The 25,375-nt window shown below is 44.7% G+C and overlaps 2 protein-coding genes across 2 annotated transcripts; both read right to left on the bottom strand.

The window, feature by feature from the left end:
- Positions 1-1,454: 1,454 nt before the first annotated feature.
- Positions 1,455-3,375, bottom strand: LOC124647050. Its single transcript, XM_047187046.1, has 2 exons — positions 3,207-3,375; positions 1,455-3,105 (listed from the first exon to the last, which is right to left on the bottom strand). The coding sequence occupies exons 1-2, from the start codon at positions 3,373-3,375 to the stop codon at positions 1,571-1,573; spliced, it is 1,704 nt and encodes a 567-aa protein (XP_047043002.1). The 3' UTR covers positions 1,455-1,570.
- Positions 3,376-10,908: 7,533 nt separating this feature from the next.
- On the bottom strand, positions 10,909-15,111 carry LOC124649186. Its single transcript, XM_047188849.1, has 6 exons — positions 15,030-15,111; positions 14,829-14,917; positions 13,990-14,079; positions 12,112-13,893; positions 11,774-11,957; positions 10,909-11,673 (listed from the first exon to the last, which is right to left on the bottom strand). The coding sequence occupies exons 1-6, from the start codon at positions 15,109-15,111 to the stop codon at positions 11,078-11,080; spliced, it is 2,823 nt and encodes a 940-aa protein (XP_047044805.1). The 3' UTR covers positions 10,909-11,077.
- Positions 15,112-25,375: the final 10,264 nt, after the last annotated feature.

Here is a 25,375-nt window from a genome sequence, read left to right as displayed (position 1 = left end):
CCTCCTCGTCGTAGTCGTCGAGGACGAGCGCCTCTAGCTTGACAGTGGCGGGAGGCGCCACGTCCTCCATCTCCTCGTCCTCGTTGTCGTCCTCGCCGTCTTCCTCCTCATCCTCCTCGTTGTTTGGGGCAATGACGCGGGCTGTGGAGTGAGGCTGGCCGACGGAGACGAAGCACAAGCTCACCACATCACCCGCATCCACCACACCCTAAGTGTATGCCTCGCCTCCGCCCTCGGTGACGCCGCATCTAGGCTTATCGTTCCTATCTTCGGTGAAGTCTATGTGATGCTTATATTTGTCTGGAAATTTTTTTTTGGTTACGGTACGCCCAGGCTTCGATAAATTTCTAGGTCCGCCACTGTCTGTAGCAATCCATCAAGAATCCATCAAAAATATTGCCTGCTTAGCTCGTACGTGAGCGTCTCGGCAAGGTCTTAGTCTGGGAAGTAATCGAGTCCTCGTCTGTACGGCGCGCGCGCAAGCGAACAGAGAGACCGCTACCACTGGAGGCCTGGAGCAAGCGCCGGAGAAAGATTTGCGACGAGTCGACTACTCGATGGCATTTATCATTCGGTGGAGTAGATCATTTGCCATGCATATATATATGTAAAGCTACTTTCCGAAGTAAAGAACCATATATCATCAAAGATACTACCAGATGGATAGAGTACAAATGTTCTTGTGAGATACTACCAGATGAATAACTTGATGTGTTAATCTCCTGAAAGCCTTGTGAGATACTACCAGATCAATAACTTGATGTGTTAATCACCTGAAATCCTTGTTAGATACTACAAGATAGACAGAGTACAAATGTTCTGACCAAGTATATTTGTAAAGACAGTAAAGCTGTACATTGATATCAAAACTCTGCAATTTAACAAATTCTATACTGAAGGAAGTTTCTCAACAAATTATATTCAAAATTTGAATCTTCGAACTTGAATAAAGTGCATAATTTTGCATTGCAATCCTTGGGAACGATTGTCACGTCATCTACATGCTTTCGTTCTACTCCACGCTTCCCTAGCAAGCTGAGTAGAATAGCACGACTTCCACGCTACTAAATTACGAATATATTAAAATGTTGCAATCCTTGTTACAGATGAAAATGAGCAAATGATACATCGACAATAAAGATGAAGCACACCGGCAGAGTGGAGTTCCACGCTAATTAGATCATACAATACAACAGAAACAAATGTTTCAAGTAGATCCATAGGAACAAAAACAGGCAAGAACACGCGCAAGAAGAGACAGAAAAGCGGTCAGCTTGAATTGAAATTAGACACTTCCTTGAGATGGTTGGCTGGGCATGGTAGTGTTCCTACCTTCCTCCCTGTTAATCTTGTGGATGCCAGCATGAGTAAGGAGGACCCAGACATGAGTCAGAAGCTCCCCTCCGTTGGCGAGACCTTCCATGTGTGCCTTAACGTTATCCGATGGTGCGACGTACAGAATCTTCTCTGTCCAGAAATCTGCCAGAACCTTCCACCGATCAACACTGCCATCGAGCTGCTTTCCAAGCTTCACGCCTGTCATGAGGATGCTCCCGTCATCCTCTGGATCTTATGAACCATGTCGTCGGGATCTTGAAACTTTGGATACATCTTCTTTTACATCACACATGACAGACTTTGTATCTCCGAAGTACCCAGGAAGCAATTCTGGGGCAGAGTCCATCAGGTACGCGCAGTACCTTGATAGACATACCGCAACTTGCCTGTGGAGCTCTGTTGCTTCTTCGTTTTCAGATTTGGCATTCACGTGCTCAGTCGCGATGTGCCAGACTAACATGATCTCTGCCTGAGCTTGACCCTGCAATGCCCAAGAAAACTCGGCAAACACACCATTCCTCCTTAGTGACCCTTCTCCATTAGTTGGTAGACCATCACATGATCTTAGAGACCTAACAATAGCCAGCTTCACAGCTTGCAGGTCGCTCTCAGCAGCCATATGGGCAGCATTGGGGTTTGAAAATACCGAATACTGGTCTATTGTATTCTTCCAGTGCCTGAATATCGTAAATCTGCTAAGGTATCCCATAAGCTTCTCAAAGAAAGCATTGCCTTGATACCATGATCCTCTAACATACCTACATGCAACCGACACCTTGCACCAATCTGAGGCCATATAAAATGTAGCTTGCAGTAGTTCTATGAGCAGGACTGTGACCAAAACAAGGACAGTGATGATAGCGTCAGCCCTTCTGCTGTGAACTTCAATGATAGCAGTGGGTGTCTTGACAGATAGTGAGTTTAGCCACACAAAATATGCAACCACGAGAATGAGCATAATCCGCAACACGAAGAGAATGAAGAATCCTGTCTCCAGTTCAAATATGATAGCATGCTTGGTAAAGAAGTAGTCATGGCAGAACCCCAACTCCACCTCAACAATCCTGAAAGCTCTCTCATAGTCATCATCTGTACCATGCGGCAATCCCTTGAAGACAAAATCACGGGTTTCATCAAGGTGTTCCTCGGCGCATGCCATCCCATAGTAGCGACGCTTCAATAGCTGATACATGGCGTAGGCCAGGCACACATCCTTGAGTCCTATGCAGCAGTGATCAGTACTACCTGAGCTGAGGAGGAGCCTGCCTTCACACTGCCAGATCTGGTCGATGGTGACCACATTGGCTTCTGTACAAATTCTAAAGTGAACCGGGTACTTGTAGCCTCTCATGCTCACAGGATCGAACCCATCATCATTAGCTGGTAGGTTGTTCATGAACTTGGCAATTCTTCTGACGCAGAAATAGCCACGCTCAACCATCAGGCACGCAAGCTCTCTCCCCATGAATGCCGTAATCACAACAGCGAGAGTTAGAGACGAGACCGCAACTGCAGGATTCTTGAAAACCTTAAAGTATGTTGATGGTGCAAACATTTTGAAGGCAAAGTACAGATACTCCTTGGCATTCAGGCTAGTGGGATACAGTAGCCAGCAGATCATTGCAGAGTAGATGGTATACTGGTAGTAGTTAAAGAAGCTCCGAATCCACTGCTTGTTGTCGCCAAGCTCGTAGACCTTGACGGCGTTGGTGCACCCAGCGGCCAGTAGCAACGAGACAGCCCAGACCGGGTACATGACGTTCTTCACTGGAGATGGGCCCAGGGTGTAGGCGATAGCTGGGAACGACAGAGTGTACGTCGCCCATGTACCGGCTTGGACCCAGACGCTGCTCGTCTGCCGTCTGTACGAACCAAGGGGGACAGAGCCTCCAGCGGCGCCATGACCCCCGACGTGAAAGCTTCCGCCAGGATGACGGTCCGTCGCGGGTTGTTCAGCAAGGGGGACAGAGCCTCCAGCGCAGCTGTCATGTTGATGGGCTGATCTTGCCGCTGCAGCTGCCGCTCCATGGAGGCCATCACTCAAACACCTGATCTGCACAGCACTTTGTAATATGTACTTTGGTGGGAGCATGATTTGGTCTAAAAAATTCTTGGACGATGGAAACAATCCTTTCTTTATTATTAGGTATAGATATAGATATAGATACAGATACAGATATAGATATAGATATAGATATAGATATAGATATAGATATAGATATAAACATAGACATGGTCCGTTTTGAAACTTTTCTTGCCGATAGGCATCCCAGTAATTAATAATGTCCTAATTTGTCCCCGAATAATTAATTTTAGACAAAACCATCTCTATATATGTGCCCAATGTAGATCGCAACGACGCACACACCGATCAAAGCAGGTAGCCATGGCCGTGCACAAGAGTGTTGCTGCACTGGCGCTACTCCTCCTGCCGATGATGCTCTCCTACGCCGCGTCGGCACGCCGCTTTCCTCATTTTCCCTCGCCAGCTTCTGGAAATCTGCCTCCGCCGTTCGGTCACTCGCCGCCAGCAGGGACCACGAGCGCACAGGTCTTGGCGGTGCCGAGGCCGGTTCCGTCAGGACCGAACCCCATACATCACGACCTCCCACCGCCACCCCGCCGCCACCGGCCGCCGGCAGGGACGAGCGCACACTTCTCGGCGCCTTCCCAGGCGTGATGGTTGCGCGGTAACGTGTGCATGGGTGCACACTTCTTGTAGGATTGTGAGCCTAATATAAGTTGCTAAAAGCTTACATAATCATTGTATCGATCGAGGCTCCATTTCATCATATCATAATTAAAAGCTTGTATGGACGATCTGTTCTTGAAGAAATTGTAAGATGCATCCTTTTTGCTGGCTCGCGCAGGTACAGTGCCACGGCTGCACCTGCTGACATATGACACTTCATAATTGTACAACCCTATTACTCTTTCCGTCTAAAAAAGAGGACTTTTACAGTACCCCTAAGTTATCTCAACTAGTTATATACATCCGTATCAAGATAAACCTAAGACACCGAGGTAATACTACTTCTCGATCTACCTGCGATTGATATCTTCTTGTTCACAAAAAATACGAATGATGCAATCCCACTACGCGGGTAGGTACATAGTTGAGGAAACTGGAGTTCCTGCTAGTTCCCTGGTAATTAAACCACCCACATTTTTCTTATCTTGCATCCACAATTACTACATCGATCATCCTCAGCAATACCACATCAGAAGGATGCTTTAGAGTTTTCTGCAACTATGCAAAGAAGATTTCTGCAATTGCATTTTTTTTTTCAATATATTCTTTTTTACTATCTGCATTTAGTTTCACAGACTGAGACCATTTTCATTGGAGTTCCTCACCGAGAACTGAATGTTAGGCCAGTGGCGTTCTTTTTCATTAGATGCAACGTTGATTCTGTTAAATATAAATATAGTGTCTCCAATGCTTTTTTGAGGTCATGTTCCAAAAAAATGATAGTATCATCGGCATATTGTAGTATAGAGAGACCTCCCTCAACTAAATGAGGAATTAATCCTCCGACTTGACCATTCTCTTTGGCTCGTTCAATTAAGATGGCAAGCATATCCACCACAATGTTAATGGAATCATCAGACTTGTAAAGCGAATCGTATTCTATTTCTCTGTTATAGAACGTTTCCAGTGTCGACTTCCTTGTTGGACAAATTAAGCCGATAAACGCAGCCTCCACGTAATATGACTATGCGTAGCAACCGACTCTCTCCCTCCCAGCGAATCCAATAGGACACCTAATCGAACCCGCCAATCGATGCTAAATCGGTTAATTAATTTGTCTTCTTCTTCTTCTACAAATTAAAGGTCTCCAACCAACCATGAAGTTCCGTTTTTGAAGCAAGAGCAAACTGAACGATCTAATAAGGCAGCTCCGTCAGTCGACCATGGATGACGGCGGTGGATCCCCCTGCTGGGCGTCTCTCCCGCCGGAGCTCGTCCGCCACGTCGCCGACTGCTTTCTGGCCACCAACGACGTCGACTACTACATGGGTTTTCGCGCTGTGTGCCGCGACTGGCGCCACGCAACCGACGACCCGACCAAAACCTGGGACGTAAGCTTTCGGCCCAGCCCATGGAGCTTCTTCCGCACGGACAGCGACAACGCCATCTATCTCTTCATCAACACGGTCACCGGACGCTTCCACTACAAGGAGGACATACCCTTCCTCAACAAGTACCGTGTAGCTGCAGTAGCCGAAGGTACGTGGCTTCTTTGTCCTGCTAGACAAGCTCATCGCTGCCGACGTGTATGTTCTCAACCCCTTAACTGGCCACCTGGCTTGTTTCATATTGGCCTTGTCCACAGCTTTCGTTTTCGAAGTTGCTGCGGCCGTCTTCGGCTCGCCGCCCACCCTCGTATTATTTGACATAGAAAATAATAGGCTACACAGAGCTGACCTCGGCGGTGAGCACACCCGGTCCCAAAAGTGCCATATCATAGACTGAATTCAATGAAAGAGCCTTCTAAAGTAAGTCTATAAAATAGACTCTAATGGCTCCATATAATGATTAACCACATTTAAGATCATGTGGTTAAGATTCAATAGAATAACTTACCATTATCTATCAGATAATACCACTTGTATTGCTCAAATGCATAAGGGTTAAATTAATATTTTCCAAATTAGGGAAATAAACATTTTGCAAACATGTCATGTGAAAATCTAACAGATTTATTCACAGTGTTTTAAAAATTTCCATATTCCCGAATTAAAATTCATGCAATTTCTATGAGAGAAATTTAGATTTGCAAAGTTTAGGGGGAGAAAACTCCCAAATTATAACCCGTTGATGATTATTAGATCATATATATTGTACTCTTTTTTTCCTTAATGAGTTTTCCCTAATGGTTTCTCATAAAAGGTTTTTAATGAGACGATATAAATACTAGTGTTTAGTTGTGCCACATTGCTTTCTCCATACATTTTTTCCATTGGGTTTTACAAGAGTTTTCAGTGGCACATCATATTGCATTCTTTGCAATATTTACACAAGATATATGTCGTACCTCCTATTTTCCCCGCTGGGATTTTTAAAGGAAGTACAAAAGGCATATTTATTGTTCTCCAAACTCATTCGTGAGGTTTTTCCCTTCTCTAAGGCTTTTCTCATATGAGTTCTCATGGAGACAACAATCTTTACATGTTGTACTATTTTCTCCTTATTTTTCCCAAAGGGTTTAAAGGAGTTTTAACAACATATCAAATACAACTCTCCTCATATTTTTCCCACAGGGTTTTTGGGGGAGACATTTTAAAGATGATGACTTTCAAGATTATGAATATTTACAAAGAGCACCATTGTTTACAAGGACATCCTCATATATAAGTAAGAAGACTATGCGAGAAGATCTTGAAGATTACACATGAGATTTTCAAGAAATGGCGTTGTCCAAGGGGGAGTGTTAGAAATAGGATTAGCTTAAGTCTTAAGCTAACTAGGCAGTTACTTTTGTCCAACATCCGTGTCTCTTCGAAGGGACACAACCTTGTAAACCGCCTTTATTGGTGCCTGTTCGCTGGGTATATATACCCCTCAGTCATCAATGAAATCAATAGTTCATCTCTCAATACTTTTACTCTAAATAGTATGGAAACTGCACTAATTAAATTTCTTCATGCCACGAGATGCTGTTGTTGCTTGCTATTCTTGCCATTTGCTTACTGTCCGTGCTACTAGATGTTGATATTGCAGAGTCGGATCAACACGTGCAACTTGTACGTTTGAGCTTCTATTGTTGTTCTATCTATGAACTAGTATGCTATTTTCCTGTACTATTTAACACTTTTTGGATCTGAAGTACTTTGTATGAACTATCTCGTATTTTATTGTACTCTATACTTTGTCCTATGAACCATTTGTATTAAACAATTGCACTACTTTGCCGAGGATAGATAATGCATACATTACTTAGAACAATCATACATTGTGTGAAATATCATACTAAAATAAAAACAAATCCCCATAATCTAGAATACTCCTGAAATTATAGTAGTTACGAAAAACCAATGCAATGTAATAAGACCAGCCACCAGACCGTCAAAAAACATGGGGCAGGATCATCATAGCTGCTTACCAACCCAACACAATAGTTTATACTAGGATTATATTCATTGTTGCAGCACATACTTCTCCATGGTCCAAGCTAGTAGAATCAGTACTACTTTGCTACTTTCTCTAGTCCAGTATAGAAATTTGTGTATGGATAGTATATGATGTAAGGTTTCTTGCCAAGATAGCTGCACTGCATCGACTCAAGTTGAATCGTAAAGTGATAACTACATCCATTAGTAGACAACAAGATCGTATTGGTATCCTCAATGAAGTGTAGGATGGCCGGCGATGATGTTCCATGGGGAAGGATCTTGTCCAACTCGACGGTCTTCTCAAGTACCCATTCGACAACACCATGCAAGTTGGTTCTTCTCTCCCATAACTCCATTCCCATGCTTTCACTTGACGCAATGGCCAAGCCAAGCCTATTTTCTGTTGTCCGCAGTATCTGAAAGTGGTACTCAGGGTGGCAGAGGTTTCTTGGCTTTTGGATCACATCTAGGTAGTGTCTTTGAAGATCTAACTCAATGATGTTACCCCCGCTCAACTTCCAGTAAAGTGCATTCTGAACGAGGATGCTTGGCGTGAAGACTCGTATACCCTTTGGAATGGGTACTGATGGAACCGTACTTTGCCAAGTTTCATACTTGGATTTATAGATGTAAGCGTACGCACAACTACTGTAGTCGACTCGTAGCAGGACCAATTTGAAAGGGCTCAAGTAGCAATCGCCATGCACGTGGCTTGCTTCGCCGGCGTCGCATAGCACTGTGGCGTTTTGGCAATGATGTCGATGATGCCCGGAGAAGCATTCCGGAAAGGCCACACGGCGCCGACGGTTAGTGGGGGGGTCCCATATGATAACGGCGTCGCGTGCTCGGGTGATTAGGACGACGAGGCCATGGCGGCAGCCATGGAACCTCCAGTAGTCGTCGCAACATTGTGGCATGGAGAAGCGTGCAGCGGGGATGCAGTCAGGTGGATCTAGAGCGGAGACGAATGATAAGTCGACGAGGTCCCAGACAAAGAAGCCCAGGAGCTGGGGCGTGCGGTGGTGGGCACGAAATCTTTTCAGAAACCGAGGGTCGGAGATGATCCGACGCCAACGGGCACAGACTAGGGAGGCGCGCGGAAGGGACGACGGCCGTGGAGGGAGGCGTAGGAGGATCTCCTCGAGGAGGTCGTCGAGCTCGAGCGGTCTCTCCGGTGGCGGCATGTGGAAGCTTTTTTCCGATCTGATGGAGTAGATGCGATTTTGCTCGTGGACACCCATTTTATGATTGATGATCAACGAGGACGGAAAGAAGATGGAGCCGGACTCCAGACCAACAAAAACGTTTATACTCTACAAGTTGGAGATGCAACAAATTGCGGCCCAGTGGATCCAATATGACTCCCGATCGGTTCGTCTCTTCTTCTTCCTCTCCACGTCTTTGAAGCCAGATCGAATTGGACGAACTAGGGCAATCTCCTTTGCGACAATGAATGGCGGCCGCCGATCCCCATGCTGGGCCTCCCTCCCGTCCGAACTCATCAGCCACATCGCTGACTTCTTCCTCGAAACCAACGACATCGACTACTACATGGACTTCCGCGCCGTCTGCGGTGATTGGCGCCGTGCCACCGACGATCCCACCAATTCTTGGGACAAGCGTTTCCAGCCTAGCCAGTGGATCATTTTTCTAGCAAACTACGATAGCACCATCTGCGTCTTCATGAACACTGCCACAGGGCGCTTCCTCCGCAAGGACATGCCTCTCCTCACCAAATACTTCCAAGTCAGCAGCGGCTACCTCGTATTGATGGACATGTTTCACCCCAATGGTTTGCGTGTCCTCAACCCTTTTACTGGCCACCTAGTCCTTTTCGAGGCGTCCAGGGCTTTCGCGAAGAGGACTTACGATGCCACCGCCATCCTTGGATCTCCGCCCACCCTCGTGCTCTTGGATTCAGGGGGTGCCCTTCACAAAGCCATCCTTGGCGGCGAGTATGTCACTGAGCGCATGGATGGTAAACACTGGATGGGTCAACTTCTACTTATGCAAGCTATAATTGGAGGCTTCTACCATCTAATGGGGTGCCCGTCCTATGACGATTTGTTCCGGATTTTTTCTAGCGATCATATCATGATGTTTGCTCATGGCCTTGCCTTCCTGGTAGAGTCCGTAGGGGAAACGTTGATGGTCATTAACCATCAACATGGCAGCATCGAAGTCTTCAAGGTTGATGCCGGTAGAAATGCAGTCGAGCCCATCAAGAACATTGGGCATGATCGAGCCATCTTTATCGGAGATTACCGGTGTTTATCTGTTAACCCGGATAAGTTCCCGTCCATCAACGGCAACTGCATCTACTACGCGAATACTGCAGATACCTACCCGCACTATCAAATCTACAAGTATGACATGAAGAAGGAGAAAGAAGAGGTGGTCTTTGGAGAGCTAGAGACAACTCGTGATGATAGACCTATCACAATCACTCAGGTCCTCTCCAGCTACACCCACCGCGACGTCCTCAAGCTCACCGACGTTTGAACATATATACCAGCAAATAGCCATTTTCATAATTTCCATATTTTGAGTTCAACATATGTCCATCATTATCAGCCTTTGTTATTGCAAAATCCGTCATATTAAAAGCATTTGTGCACTCGTACAGTATCATTTGTGTACCTGATTATGCTCAAGCATGGTGCCATTACGGCAGATCCAATATTTATCCTTATTTTCCCCTATGAGATTATGTCAGGGTGCCATCTATATATAATTTAAAAGTGTATATGCTATAATTTTGTCATTTTTTTTTGTTTTGGTTGAAGAGAATGTATACACTGTTCAAGAGACATAGAGATGCCAACTCCTTCACTGCAAAGTATTTACATGGTTATAGCCCTCCTTTCACACCATCAGTCACCTCTTATCATCATGATTCACACCCTCAGTTGAACAACTCTGCCAAGGGCCCAGTGATTCAAGAATGTGCTTTGTGTTCAATTTATGAATGTTTGACTAATGTTCAGGACAAGAAACAGGTTAAGACTAGATTTGCCTACATGTAGAGGTATGTTACGCTACTGTTTCAATGTTAATTTGGGGTACTTCGTCTTATCAACATACTAAGGTGCCTTGTGTCAGTAAATACTGTTGGCTCAGATTTGTTTGCACTTCTTGTATTAGCCTTGTAAGTAACTCAACATTCTAGACAATGGCAAGGAAGAATGAAATGAAATGAAAAAGTTGAATCCTTAACAAAAGTAATGCATGAAACAAAAACAATCATAAAATTGTGTTCATTTGAGATTCCATTTTGCTTCACAGATTGTGTTTCTTCTTAGATAGTGTGCACACCTAGATTACTACTCCAGCTTGCTAGCCAGGCTGCGAATGGGCAAACCCACCATCCGATCTCAGTACGAATGAAAATTGAAGGAAACATATGGGGAGGTTTGTAATGGAAGCAAGATAACAGAAGTAATTCAACAACAGGGAAAGTCTTCCACCGACATACCTTACAGTTAATACGTTCAACAAGGGGCCATCTCCCGAAATCATAAATGGTAAACCATCTTGCAAACCAGTGATTTGCAGCAGGCTATGTATATACACTACTTGCTAAAAAATCTCAACCAATCCACTAGAGTTTCAGCTGACATAATTAAGCTACGAGTTCGGCCACAAGCTCTTCTAGAACATCATCGTTTATCATTCCTGCAATCTCTGCTCCGAACACACCAAGTTCAGGCTGATGGTCCAGTGGCAAAGGTTGGACACTATCCAAATCAAATGGCTCATAGCTCCTTCGCATGAGTAGTGTCGTTTGCCAGACTTTTTCAGCCATCTTTCTCCAATCGATTTCAGGCTGGGAGTTCATCATCATTTTTGAATGCAAGCTGCTACCCGGAGCCGTCATGTCAGCTAAGATAGAGTTAACAAGCTCAAAAAGAAGCTTCCTGTCCGACCTCGACCACAGGAGCAGCTTGCTGTACTTGTTTTCTAGCCATAGGAAAACATCTGAGCTGAATTGCCATTCTTCTGGGTAGACTGGAGAGTCGCATGCAGTGCCAAGCATCTCCTGGACAAAAGTGCAGTCCCTGTCCTCCTCATCCCTGAATATAGGTAGCTGCTCTTCCCTCACCTGGTAATCTGAAATGTCAATATCATTGCACTCTTCGACTGAGACTGCATCCGAATCATCTCCGCAGGTATCAACTTGGTCACCCATCTTCAGCATCTTTAGCTGCGCTCTAAGTCCTGCAAATATGAGAATAAATGGAAATAACTGGTTACTGATAAGAAATAAATATAAATCGTATGAAGTGGATAAGAACCGAGTTAGTTTTGATAAACTTGCCTTGAATACCATCGTTGACACTTTTAAAGATTCCAGAATAAGCAGCCTCGTCTCCAGAACTATCCTGCGGTGAACCAGTTGGACTTGAGAATCCGTAACTCTCAGAGCTTAAAGTATGTGTGGACTTTACTGTTTGCTGCTCAATTTCAACAATGTCACCCTCCGCTAATTGGCTTTTCCCCTCCTGGAACCAAATGTTGTAGTTTTTATAATGAGGAGATAGAAATAGATTCAAAACTTAACATTTCAAAACAAAGCATGAAGTACTTGACAAACTAACATTGACAACAGAAAAAGAGAAAATTAGATACTAACAGGTGTTGTGATGTATTTTGTACCTTCAATGCAATCTTGTCCTGATTATGAATCGTTATGTCTTGTTCTGGCTTTGGTAATGATGTTGCCAGATTTTGCTCTATCCAACCTATCTGGCCTTCAAAATTACGCACATCATCATGTGGAATAACCAAATCAATTGCTTCTTGATCATCAGTACAGGTAACATCAAGAGGATGCTCTATGTTGCTTGCCCTGGGCAGATCAGAAGTGCAGATGCTGTGTCTTGTTTTTTCTGAAGTTACATAAATTTCTTTCTCAGGGAGCATATTTTCCTTCCCAGCATGAAAGATAACGCGCCCATTTTTCTGCTTGAGTTTTCTGATTGGTGATCTCTTCCTGACATGTGCATTTCCAGAATCGTCAGCAGGTGTATTCAATATATCTTTCAGAATCGGCAAGTTAGGAGAAGGCGCGGGATGCCTCCTACCCGGTAATTTTGTGGCAGTGGTAGATGAGGCCGGGAGAGACTTGGACCTGGGAAAATTCCTAGGAATGCCACCTCTTGAATCATCTTCACAGTAAATCCCCGTCTTCCAACCATCTTTACTGCTAATACCGAGGGGGGCGGCCGGCATCTCTTGTGCATTAGTGTGACTGGAGTTTGGATCTGGCAAAACCTTTTGGGTGGTTACTTTTGTTACATCTCTACCAGTCAGTTCAAGCATTTCACCTAATGTTCTTGTATCTGTAGGAACTGAATTTTTCCCATTGGATTGGCAGGCCAACTGCCAACGTTCAGAGAGGTGCCTTCTGGCCTTTCTGCTCACCGATGATCCAGCAGAATGTGTGGATGAAGAAATTGGCAGGGTCTCATCATGAGAAGCAGAAGATACCTTTTCCCTTTGATGGCCAACTGCAAGATAGTGTTCACCCCCAGATGGTTTCGTTCTGCTACCTCTTTTAGCTGTTTGTTTTCTAACCTTCTGTTCAGGTGTATATCCTTCTGGTTCTAAAACTTGAACATTGGCAGGTGCTGTAAAATGCATGATATCTTGCTGATACATGGTACGGCGCGGGGGCAAACTTTTCCTTGGAAGGTCTGGCTTCAGGACAACAATCTGCGAGAACTTCCTTGAACCCTTCCTCTCTTTTGGTTCCAAATGCTCCAGTGGCACAACCGAAGTTTCTTTCAGATACATACTAGAAAGAAAATCATCAGACTCACACTCAACTTCCATTCTGTGAAGGTTATCTTTCCCAGACAATGCCCCATCAGCACCATTACTTGTATGGGGAGAGCCCTGCAAGCCACCGTAACCAAGTTTGTGTCCCGGGAATCCTGACATCACAGTACTGCTCTCCTGAAGGATTTCAAGGAACAGATCCTTTTTGGAGTAGAGTATCTCAAGTGCTTCCCCAAACTCCTTAGAATTCCTGTGGCCTTCGTCGGTGGAAAGGCGCTTTGCGTCCAAGAACTTGTGCCTCACGAACTCCAGATCAGCATCATTGCTTCTCGGGCATGGCTTCTCGTGGCTGGACTGCAACGCCATGTTCTCCATGTCAGTCACCTCAAAGACATCCTTCAACTCTGGCAGCTCGTCGCCACTGCTCCGACATGGCCTGTCCTCACACGAAACGCGGGCCACCTCTTGAACACCTTCGGATAGCTTCTGCCGTGTACTGCTCTGGATGTCACTCTGGCACCGGTCAAGAACCTTCTTGGACCTCGGCACGGTGTCAAGACCCATCAGCCTCGCAACAATACTGGGCGCACAGTGAGTGAACTCCACCTCTTCAGACGTCTCCTTCGTCGCAGGTGTCTTTGGTTTGTTAGAGAGTCCCTGCGGAAGACAGGAAAGACACAAGACTCAGCAAGGTAATTGATTTTACAGAGAAATGCGCACCAATGGGGACTCAGATTGTCAGATTCTGCTTACCTCTCCCCAGTTCTCTTTCCCAATGTGCGCTTCTGCCGGTGGCATCGCCTTCCTCGCCCTTTTGGACCCCCTCTTGAACTCGAAAGTAAACTGGTCGAATCATGTAAACGTGGCAAACATCAGGACTCCTCATGGTCAAGCACATCAGAAACATATATAGACCATATTCAAACTTCAAAAGTACCACGAATCCTAACCATTTTTTTAATAATCATTTTTTTTAAAAAAAAATTTCAGGTCTAGAAATTTGAAAATGCTGTTTGAGCAACGATAAATCTGGGTGCTATCAGTCTATTGACAGAATCGTCCCTACCACACTAAGAGCAGCAACAGCTCAAACATAGAGAAGTGAGCAGCGACGTGCTCAAAGTTCAAAAGTAACACGAATCCTATCCATTTTTTTTAAAAAAAAAATCTAGGGCCAGAAATTTGAATCTGCAGTTTGAGCAACAATGAATCTGGGTACTAGCAGTCAATTAACAGAGTCGTCCCTAACACAGTAAGAGCAGCATAGCTCAAACAGAGAGAAATGAGTGGCGACGTGTTTGCAAGGATTCCTCCCTCCACGGAAGACACGACCAGAGGATTCAGGGCTCATGGTCAAACAGTCAAGCACATCGCAGACAGACATGGACCGTATTGAAAATTGGGCCACATCAGTTTTTTATTCCTTTATTTTGAAATTTGAATCTTCAGTTCGAGCAATGATAATCCAGCAAGACCAGTCGATTAACAGAAGCATAGCTACCAGTACAACAAGAGGCCAGCACCTCGAACGAAGAGAGGTGGATTGGAAGAGAAGGGGCAGAGAGGGAGGGGGGCGACGGGCGCAGGCTTACAGAGGACTCCTCCACGGAAGACACCACCGGATCCTGTAGCACGGAGGCTTGGCCGCCCTTCAGTCCCGGAGCGGCAGCCGTCGCCCGCGCTGCGCAATCGACAAAAACAAAACCCGGAATCCTCGATTAAACCGGGAGGAAATGGGAGCGGAACAGCTGGGAAACTAGCCGTGCAGTGCAGACCAATGGCGCGCGGCTCACCTCGGCGCGACGGGGGGCGGTGGCGGGGAGGCTTCGCCGCGGCGGGAGCTCCTCCTCGAGATCCGGCGCCGCCGCGCAGCATCGTCGGCTTCCGCTTTTCTTGTCGAGACTTTTTGGGCTTCTCCCTCTGTCTGTCTTTCTCCGGAGGATTTGAACTGCGGCCGCTTCAGAAAATGGTGGGTCCCGCGCGGCCGGGCACTGGGGTGTGCGCAGTGGTGAGTGGAATTGGACATCATGGCGTACTCGCTGTGTCGCTGCTGGTGGGTCCGTGGGCGTTGTGGGCCTATCATGTCAGTGACTTGGGAGGGTTGGCTGTCAGGTCGAGCTGGTTGAAGTGGGACGCATGGGTGTTGGCGTTTGAAAAGGTTGTGGGCACGAGGCGCGAAAGCCCAGGCAGGCCGGCTCCACTGTCCACTCGTCTCGCGCACAGTGAGCATGCGCACTCCCTGCGAGAGAGAGTACCCGAGGCAGGAGACGCCACGACGCGCGACCCCACGATTCTCTATTTCTTGTACTTGTCATGGGAAAATTACTGTAGCCTTTCTTTTTCAACGAAAGAGGAAAGACAGTGGAAATTCGGAGTATTAGAGCTGCACGTTACCAACTTCTTCTCGTTGTTAGATTTGCATGTTACGAGAGGCTCAATTATAATCTTGCATACGCTTTTTTTTTTGTTATAATTTCTTTTTGCTCTAAGCATGTCACTGGTTCACTTTCTATTTCTACATAAATAGACGAGATGCGTTGCAATCCACGAGTTATGTCTATAACCGTCGCTATTGAGAGGTTTTAATATTCGTCATTTGTGATCTTCCAATCCCACTAACGACCAAGTAGAGTTCACAAACGATTTGGCAAACGGAATCGTGTGCAAAAAGTTCATCTATGTGTAGCGATGGTTTGGTTAACCGCATGTGATTCCTCACTTCGGCCGTATGTGAGTGCTTGTTTTGTACTAGTGTTTCTCCTCTTACATTGCAAAAAAAAATACTCACATTATTAACAGTGTTTTGTCTATTTCTCTTGCTTTCAATTTGCATAAAAAAACTTACTCAAACTCGTGTGAACTGGTGAGCTGTTGATTCAGCCCGGGAATCGAGGCATCATTACCTCTATTGTCTTAACATGTTAATGCATGCATAATGTTACTGCCCATAACTTTGGGACATCTATGTTTCCTCCATGGCTTCGTCTCATAAATTGTGATGTAGCATCAAAGTTCGTACGGATGCATGCTTGGACGGACGAGAAAACTCTCTTCTCTAAACCATGTGAGCATGGCAATTATGGAAGCTTTATCGCCGAGATCAAATGCTCATGAGACGTCCAGGCTATCTTGTGCAATCTTTGCCTTACTCGTGTGTTCGCTTTTGCGAGGACGTCGATTTGTTTAAATAGTATGGCAAACCAGCAGTTTTTAAATTAAGTCTCTCTATATTCTGATCTATGTAACAGAAAAGCACCGCGTGCTATATGCCTTCAAAACAAATCAAGATCAAAATTCTCAGGAGCGTACTTGGAATAGCATAGCGGTGGAGAGCATGCTCTGTTGGACTTGGGAAATACCCGAACCATAGAACAATATAGGCGATATGTTGACTGCATACATGGTCCTTTCTTTTGATGCTAGAATTTCTGGTTTGCTCACCGTGTGGTATATTGATGACCACTTGGGTGCAAAGATAATTCAATTCTGAGGTTCGAGAATCTATAGGTTTTTTCAGGGTGCAAAATCATCTTTAAGAAAAAGAAATGATAAATTACTACGGACGTTGCGATCAAGCATGTGCTCTCTGCCACATAGCCAACTATAAAAGTAGAGAACCGATGAAGCGTCATTATTTTTCATTTAACTTTCAACATTTAATTGTGTTTATTTGTGAAATATTAGTATGGCCAACCCATCCAAGCACAAATTGTTATGAAAGGCACTAGGCAGCTAAGAGCAAACATGATATAGGTTGGTGCAGGTGGGAAAGCAAGGAGGAAAGAGAGATACAAATTCATTTTACATGCTCCAAACATGATTTGGACGTCCATAGAAAGTATTACCAAGTCGTGAGGTTGAGAGGCATCAGGAACTCATCGGTTGTAAGGTTCGACTCGATTCACTGACAACAGGTTAAAGATAGTAGCAGTTTGGGAAAATCAAGTCGATCCTTAGATCGAGCCTACCGCCCAACCACCCTCACGGCTGAATCCAACACAGGTTCTTTGTTTCTTTTTTGTTCAGTACAAGCCAAGTTTCTCACTAGCGCAAGGCTCGCTTAAGTGACCCTCAATGCCGTCTTTCAGTGGTACAACTTAAAGCATCTCCAGTCGCGTTCCCTAAACGATGTTTGGGTACAAGCCAAGTTTCTCACTAGCGCAAGGCTCGCTTAAGTGACCCTCAATGCCGTCTTTCAGTGGTACAACTTAAAGCATCTCCAGTCGCGTTCCCTAAACGATGTTTGGGGACCACAGACAAAAAAGATCTCCATTCGCGTCCTCCAAGGCTAAAAGCATCGCATTTTGTGACGTTTTCGGTAGAGACTCTATACACAGGGAACGGATCGGGGATATCGGACACAAAAGAAGCATCGGACGCATGCATGCATGCTCCTAGTCTCCACATGTCATTTCCTTTTCCCAGCGAGAGCACCCGAGGTAGGAAACGCCACGGCATTCGAGCTTCCACGGTTCTCGATTTCTTTCTCTATTTTTTTTGCTTGTCATGGGAAAATTACTAGCTTTTGTTTTTCACCTCGAGACAGTGGAAATTCGTAGTATTAGAGCTGCACGTTAAAAACTTCTTCTCGTTGTTAGATTTGCATGTTACGAGAGGAATAATTATAATCTTTCATAGGTTTCTTTTGTCATAAGGATCTTTTAGTGATGCAACAACATAGGGATAGCGGCAAGTACCTATGCTAAGACACTAAAATTGATCCATTTTGCTTTTAAGCATGTCACAGATTTCACTTTTCAATTTCTATGTAAATAGACAAGATGCATCGCAATCCACGAGTTATGTCATCAACCGTCGTTATTGAGATGTTTAAGTATTCATCGTTGGCGATCTTCCAATCCCACTAAGTAGAGTTAAGTGCATCTCCAATGAGGCGACACATTTTATTATCCGCGAGCGTCTGTTTGTGTCGCCCCGCGGACACGAAAATGACTGTTTTTGTCCGTGCGCCCGTTTGCGTCTGGGGTGGCTCCCGCGGGGCGACGCATTTTTTTTTTTGTACTTGTTTTTTTTCCTCTTCTCCATTTAATCATAGTTCCACACATTACTTATTGGAACATGGTTTTACACAAACTAATACATAATTGGAAACATGGTTTACACAAACTAATACATAGTTTGAACCATGGTTGACATAAAAAAAACTGTAAAAAAGGAAAACCAGTTGTGTTGGTTCTGTTTGTTCGCTGCCAAGTAAGAACATTCTCACGCACTCCGAATCACCCAAACTGGAAAATCCAGCTGGTGACGGTACCCTTGTTCTTTCTTTCGAGGAAGAACAACCAGAAACCTTCACTATTGGCTTCAACTGGCCCGTAGCCATACTCGCTGCAAAGAAAGAACACTCTAAGTTTTAACTATAGGTGTCCGAGTCTGACTCGCCGGTGTGGTGGTGCCTGCGGCAAGCCGTATCGTCTTGAGGATCATCTCGCCGCCCCTCGTAGAGGAAGGTGAGCCGGCGGAGACGGGCTTGAGCGCGAGGTCGCGGGCGAACTTGTCCCACCCCGTGTGCAGGTACATCTTGCCCTGCCCATCAAACAAGACCTCGACAGTCCACCAGCAAAAGTTGCAGCTGGCCTCCCGTAGCTGCAAGTGCGCCGGCTCGACTCCATCGATGAACTCGGTGAACTTGTCTGGGAGCCGCTTGATGCCGAGTGGGTCGTCGTTGATGCGGAGGAGGAACTCGAAGCAGCGGTCCTCCTGCGAAGACGAGGAGGGCGCAGGCGACGGCGACTGTGGGCCATAGCTGCTCCACCATGGCGGCCCCTGCCCCAGCCCCGGGACGCCCAGGCCCGCTGCATCGAGCGCCTCATCGGCCACCAGGACCCGCCATGGATTCCTCTCGGGCCTGGCTGCGTCGCAAGAAGAGCTAGGCGTCGCTACGGTGGAGCTTGTGGCGGCTAGTGTTTGTTTGGAGGAGTGGATGAGGAAGAAGAGCGTGCGCCCTCTTTATATAGGCCGGAGGCAGGCGACGGCCGCGGGACGAGTGGCGTCGCCATTACTGCGTTGGCGGAGGTGGGCGGCGGACGCTCGGCAGGCGAGGCATCGCCATTAACGTGGCACAGACTGCCGAAGCGACGCCTCGGCGCCACTCGATGGCGCGCCTGAGAAGACGCATCAACGCCGGGTTGCTGCCAGGCGGGCCCGATGAAACGTCCGCCAGACGCGAGCGGACACTTTGCGCGTCCGCGCATCGTCCGCAGAGGGACGCATCCGAGGCGCATATTTGAGCCAGGTTTGTATCGCCATGGACGGTCCGGTCACTTTGCGTCGCCCCGCTGGAGATGGTACCAGACACATTTTTCGGCTCGGCGGAGGCAAACGTTCCTTTATCCCGTTGTAGATGCCCTAACAAACGATTTGGCAAACGGAATCGTGTGGAAAAAGTTTATCTATGTGTAGTGACGTGTAGTAACGGTTTAGTTAACCGTATGTGATTTCTCACTTCGGCCGTATCTGAGTGCTTGTTTTGTAGTAGTGTTTCTCCTCTTATATTATAAAAGAAAACTCACATTTTTAACAGTGTTTTGTCTTTTTCTTTTGCTTTTAACATGCCTAGCCAAACTTACTCAAACTCGTGTGAACTGGTGAGTTGCTGATTCAGCCCGGAGATCGAGACTTGTATTGTCTTAACATGTTAATGCATGTATAATGTTGATAAGGGAATGGTGTTTTGGCATATGGGAGCATATGCTCCCTTTATTTTGAAATGCATGTTACATACTTTTTGAAATTTCAAAAAATTGAAAGGAAAAATTCGAACGTACATCTTCACGTGCTACGTGCTCACAAAGTTGTTTCATAAAAATCCGACTTGTCGTGTGGCGTGTGTAAAAAAGACAAAATTCAATGCTGAAAATAAGGCTTTTCAGGAGATAAATTTTCTCTTTTTTACACAGACCACAAAATATATTGGTTCCTCGCGAAACTTGACGAACGTACGTATATTATGGAAATGTACATGTAGAATTTTTTGTCAAAATTTTTCGACATTTCGAAATATAATTTTTTGATAGAGGGAGCATATGCACCCGGCTAGTCACAATACATAGTATCATATAGAAGTATCATGCATATATGGGAGTGGTGTTTTGGCACATGGGAGCGTATGCTCCCTATATTTTGAAATGCATCTTACCCATATTTTAAATTTTAAAAAAATCGAAACAAAAAGTTCGCACGTACATCTTCATGTGCTACGCGCTCACAAAGTCGTTTCATAAAAAATGAACTTATCATGTGACGTGTGTAAAAAAGACAAAATTCAGTGCTAAAAACAATGCTTTTCACAGGATAAGTTTTCTCTTTTTTACACAGGCCACACAAAATATTATTTTTTCGTGAAACTTGACGCGCACACATATATTATGGAGATGTACATGTAGAATTTTTTGTCAAAATTTTTCCACACTTCAAAATATATTTTCTTGGTAGAGGGAGCATACGCACCCGGGAGCCGAATTGAATTTCCAGCATATGTACTACTATATGTTACTATCTCCACAATGCATCGTATCATATACTAGTATCATAGTCTTCATATATTAATTGTTTTCTAGAATCTCAATGCAAATATGTGTACATGATTTACTTGACATTATTTTTTCTAGTAGTATGTGCTATGATACGGTATCTACCTATGATACTAGTACACTCTTTCTCATCATTAATTTCACTGACACATCAGTATTTTGCATGCATGGAATGCATGATACTACCTATGATACTACTATTGTGGGTAGTCTTACTATCCTTAACTTTGGGACATCTATGTTTCCTCCATTGATTCATCTCATAAATTGTGATGTAGCATCGAAGTTCGTTTCGGATGCATGCCTGGACCGACGAGAAAACTATATTCTCTAAACCATGTGAGCATGGCAATTATGGGAGCTTTATCGCCGATATCGAATGCTGATGAGAGGTTTAGGCTATCTCGTGCAATCTTGGCCGTCACTCGTGTGTTCGCTTTGTTTTCTAGCACTTGATGCATAATACTGTGATGTCAGATTACATATGGCGGCCGATACCATTGTGCGAGGACGTCGATTTGTATGCCAAACCAGCAGTTGTCTGAGCAATAAATTTAAGTCTCTCTACACTCCGATCTATGTAACAGAAAAGCATCGTGTGATTTGCCTTCAAAACAAATCAAGATCAAAATTCTTAGGAGCGTATATGGAATAGAGGAGCGGTGGAAGAACATGCTCTGTTGGACTTGGAAAAGACTAGGTTAACTGAACCGAACCACAGAACAATATCGACGACATGTTGACTGCATATATACATGGTCCTTGCCTTTGATGCTAGACTTTCTGGTTTGCTCATCGTGTGTTATATTGATGACCACGTGGGTGCAAAGATCATTTAGTTCCGAGGGTTTTTTCAAGGTGCAAAATAATCTTTAAGAAAAAAAATGATAAATTACTAGATTTTGCGATGAGAAGAAACGATCAAGCATGTGCTCTCTGCGACATAGCCAACTACAAAAGTAGAGAACCGATGAAGCATCATCATTTTTCATTTAACTTTGAGCATTCAATTGTGTTTATTTGTGAAATATTAGCATGCCCAAGCCCATCCAAGCACAAATTATTATAAAATGCGGGTGAGAGCAAACATGGTAGAGGCTGGTGCAGGTGGGGAAGCAAGGAAGAAAGAGAGATGCAAAATCATTTGCCATGTTCCAAACATGATTTGGATGTCCATAAAAGGTATTACCAAATCGTGAGGTTGAGAGGCATCAGGAACTCAGCGGTTGTAAGGTTCGACTCGATTCACCGACAATAGGATACAAATAGTAGCAGTTTGGCAAGATCAAGCCGATCCCTAGATCCAGCCTACCGCCCTCACGGCTGAATCCAACAGCTTATTTGTTTCTTCCTTATATTACAAGCCAAGTTTATCACTAGCGCAAGCCTCGCTTAAGTGACCCTCGATGTCGTATCCAAGTGGTACAACTAACAAGACCCAATATAGGCAGGTTATCTAGGTCAGAGCCTTCCTGCTTCTCATGGCCCTTGGTGCTTTGGCAGGCTCATCTCCCGTAGCCTTTGTTGTCGATAGAGTAGTGGCGTTGCTAGGTAGGGCACGGTTGTTGGCAATCCATCTGGCCCTTGATGCGTACTATGTAATGGCATATTACATATGGTGTAGTCTCTACGTCTTGTGAGGACACCGGTTTGTTTAGATTGTATTGTAAATTTAAGTCTCCCTACATTCTGATCTATGTAAGAGAAAACACAACTGTTTTGGGCTTGGTGGTTGTTGGTAGCGGTTAATCTTCGTGCGGCGGTGTGGTGGTTGGTCAAGTGCTTGCAAGGCTCTGCTTTCGGCGAGCTGCGGTGACTCTTGGCCGTGCGCGGTGGCACTAGCCCTTCTTCCTCACCATGTCTTCTCTGGCGACTTCGCCTAGCAGGGTTGTGTCTCGTTGCGGTGGTTGATGTTGCGGGCGGTGGTGAAGTCTGTGGATGGCGGCATTGAGGCGCTAGTGCTCGGAGTCCTCCCCATGGCAACATGTTTGTCATTGTCCTTGTGTGCTTGGGAGCTGCTCCATCTCTTGACGAGTATGGCGCCCTTCGATCCAGGGCGAGAAAGCAGGGTGCTTTCTTTGGATGTGGAAGATGGAAATGTGACATGGCTAGCCTCCTTGAGGTTGACGACGGCATGAATTCTTTTTCAGCGTTCTTCTTCACCGACTCTTCCTCTGCTTCAGTAATTGTGGAGCTGGACGAAGGCCATGATGAACAAGATGTGCTTCTTTTTTCCATCTTTTTTGTTGTTTTTCGTTGCCTGTAAGTTGTCTTTCAGTACCGTGTAACCTTGTCGTTAAGGTGTTATTAATTTAACGCATGGCTACGACCTTATAAAAAAAAGCACATGTCCTCAAATAAATATACTTTAGGTTTAAGTCAAACTTGTCATATTTGATCAATTATATTGGAAAACGTAGCCATAGTTATTGCACTAAACTAATATCACTTGATCCTTTTTGAAATTTAGAGGTGTTTTGTGGTACCTTCAAATGAACAAGGGCCGTCATTTTTCTTGGGTCCGAAGGCCAATATCAGTTCATACTTGTGCTAAAAAAACATGACCAAGAGAATTGCTACTGCTAAGAACTGGTACCAATGGCGGGGACAAGGACACGGCCTGTCGATCTATTGTTAGTATCTATTGTTACTGGGCTTATGGGCCTCATCCATAGCCAATAACTAAAAACGATTAAACATAAAAATCCTAATTACCCGCAAATCAACGGCTGGATTAAATTTTATATTGCTTCCTACGTGGTAGCAGTAGAAGGTACTGTAATATCACCTAAAATTTAGTATCTACGATATGATGTCATATATGTTACAACTTTTTTTGTTTGAGTTTGCTTAAATTTAAAAAATTGAATTAAACCAAAAGTTAGAGGTAAACTTTATTTAAGTACGGATGGAATAGCCAACAACAAAAGTACATAACCAATGAAGCTCATTATTATCCATTTAACTTTCAGCATTAAATTGCGTCTATTTGTGAAACATTTGTATTCCAAACACATCCAAGTGAAAATTGTTATAAAAGGCGGCTGAGAGCAAGGATGATGGAGGCTAGTGCGAGTTGGGAAGCAAGGGAGAAAGAGTGACAAAGGTTCATTCTCCATACTCCAAACATGATTTGAACGGGGATTAAACAGCATTAACCAAGTCATGAGATTGAGACGCATCAGGAAGTCAGCGGTCACTCAGGGTCTGCATTCCGCTCGTGTTGCATTATTAATCTGTTAGTGCTGCAATGATGTAGTATGTTATAAACATCGATGGGGCTCTACAGGTTTACATGTGACTGGGCAGATGGGGTTGTATAGTTCGTGACGAGCATGGAGGATTCAGAGCCTCTAGTGCCGGAGGTACACTATGCGAGCAGCGCATTGCAAATGGAAGCATAGGCTTGCATATGCTGCCAACCTCTCAGTGAGGAACGACGAACATACCGATGGAGACTGATTAATCCATCTTAAACCGCATGATGCAGAGCTGCGATTGCAACCTGTCCCGTGAAGGCGTAATCTTCTGTAAAAATGTTTAGTTAAATAATGTTTTTCTCTAGTTAAATTTTAGTTCGGTGGCATTGGCCCATGCGGCACACACGTGTAATAATGTCCTCTTAGCTGCTCATGGTGCTAATCGTACGAAAATGGGCTGCTGAGGCAAGAACCTATACTAGATGATGTAATCGTCGTGGTTGCTAGCGAGTCTGCTGAGCCAATTTAATGGAATCGAGGTGTTCCATTAAAAAGTTGTAGTTTGCTAGTACACCTTTATGGCATGCTTAGAGTCATGCTCTCCATGATATTTCAATACATTTTCGGTGACACTCATGAACTCTCAAAGACCTTGGGTGCCCGCGAACCCGGTAACCTTTCAGGCACATCTCTCACTCTCCGGAGCTGATAGCAAGGTGAGAAATATGACTGGGTGGTGTTGTTCCGCACTAGGTGAAGAATAGTAATTTTGTATGCACCTTATTTTTACTCAGTCACACTAGATGTTTAAATATAGAATCATGCTTCATATATTGGCTTCTTTATTAATTTCATGCATGTATGTGTGGGTGATAAGAGTAAAGTGGCGCATGGTAAGACTAAAATGTGTCGGCGCTACCTGGCCCATCACTTCATAATTAATTATCTATATCCAATTTATACACGAAAAGCAGTGCTAGGAATACATAGCAGCCGTGTGATAAGCTAGTCTGAGACGTGAAATTGTGTCACTTTTCAAGTCGTGCACGGGTATTGATTTTAGCTTGCAAATCTCATTCGTGTTGAAATTTGAGAATCACTTCTAGTATTTTACAGAGTGAAAAAATATTCTTCGTTTGAGATGATTTAATATTCGTCGTTGAGATGATTTAATATTCGTCGCTGTTGAGATTATTTAATATTCATCGTTGGCGATCTTCCAATCCCGCCAACGATCAAGTAGAACAAGTTGTTTGTTAAGGCCCTCCCATTCGCCAACGATTTGGCAAACAGAATCATGTACGGAAATTTCACCCTTTCGCACATGGTTACTTTAACCGTGTGCATGTTGAGGCCCATCGTCCATCCATGTGTAGTGACGGTTTG

This window comes from Lolium rigidum, chromosome 4 (assembly GCF_022539505.1).
Source record: "Lolium rigidum isolate FL_2022 chromosome 4, APGP_CSIRO_Lrig_0.1, whole genome shotgun sequence".
In the NCBI taxonomy this organism is placed as follows: Eukaryota; Viridiplantae; Streptophyta; class Magnoliopsida; order Poales; family Poaceae; genus Lolium; species Lolium rigidum.
This window is presented reverse-complemented; position numbering and strand designations above follow the sequence as displayed.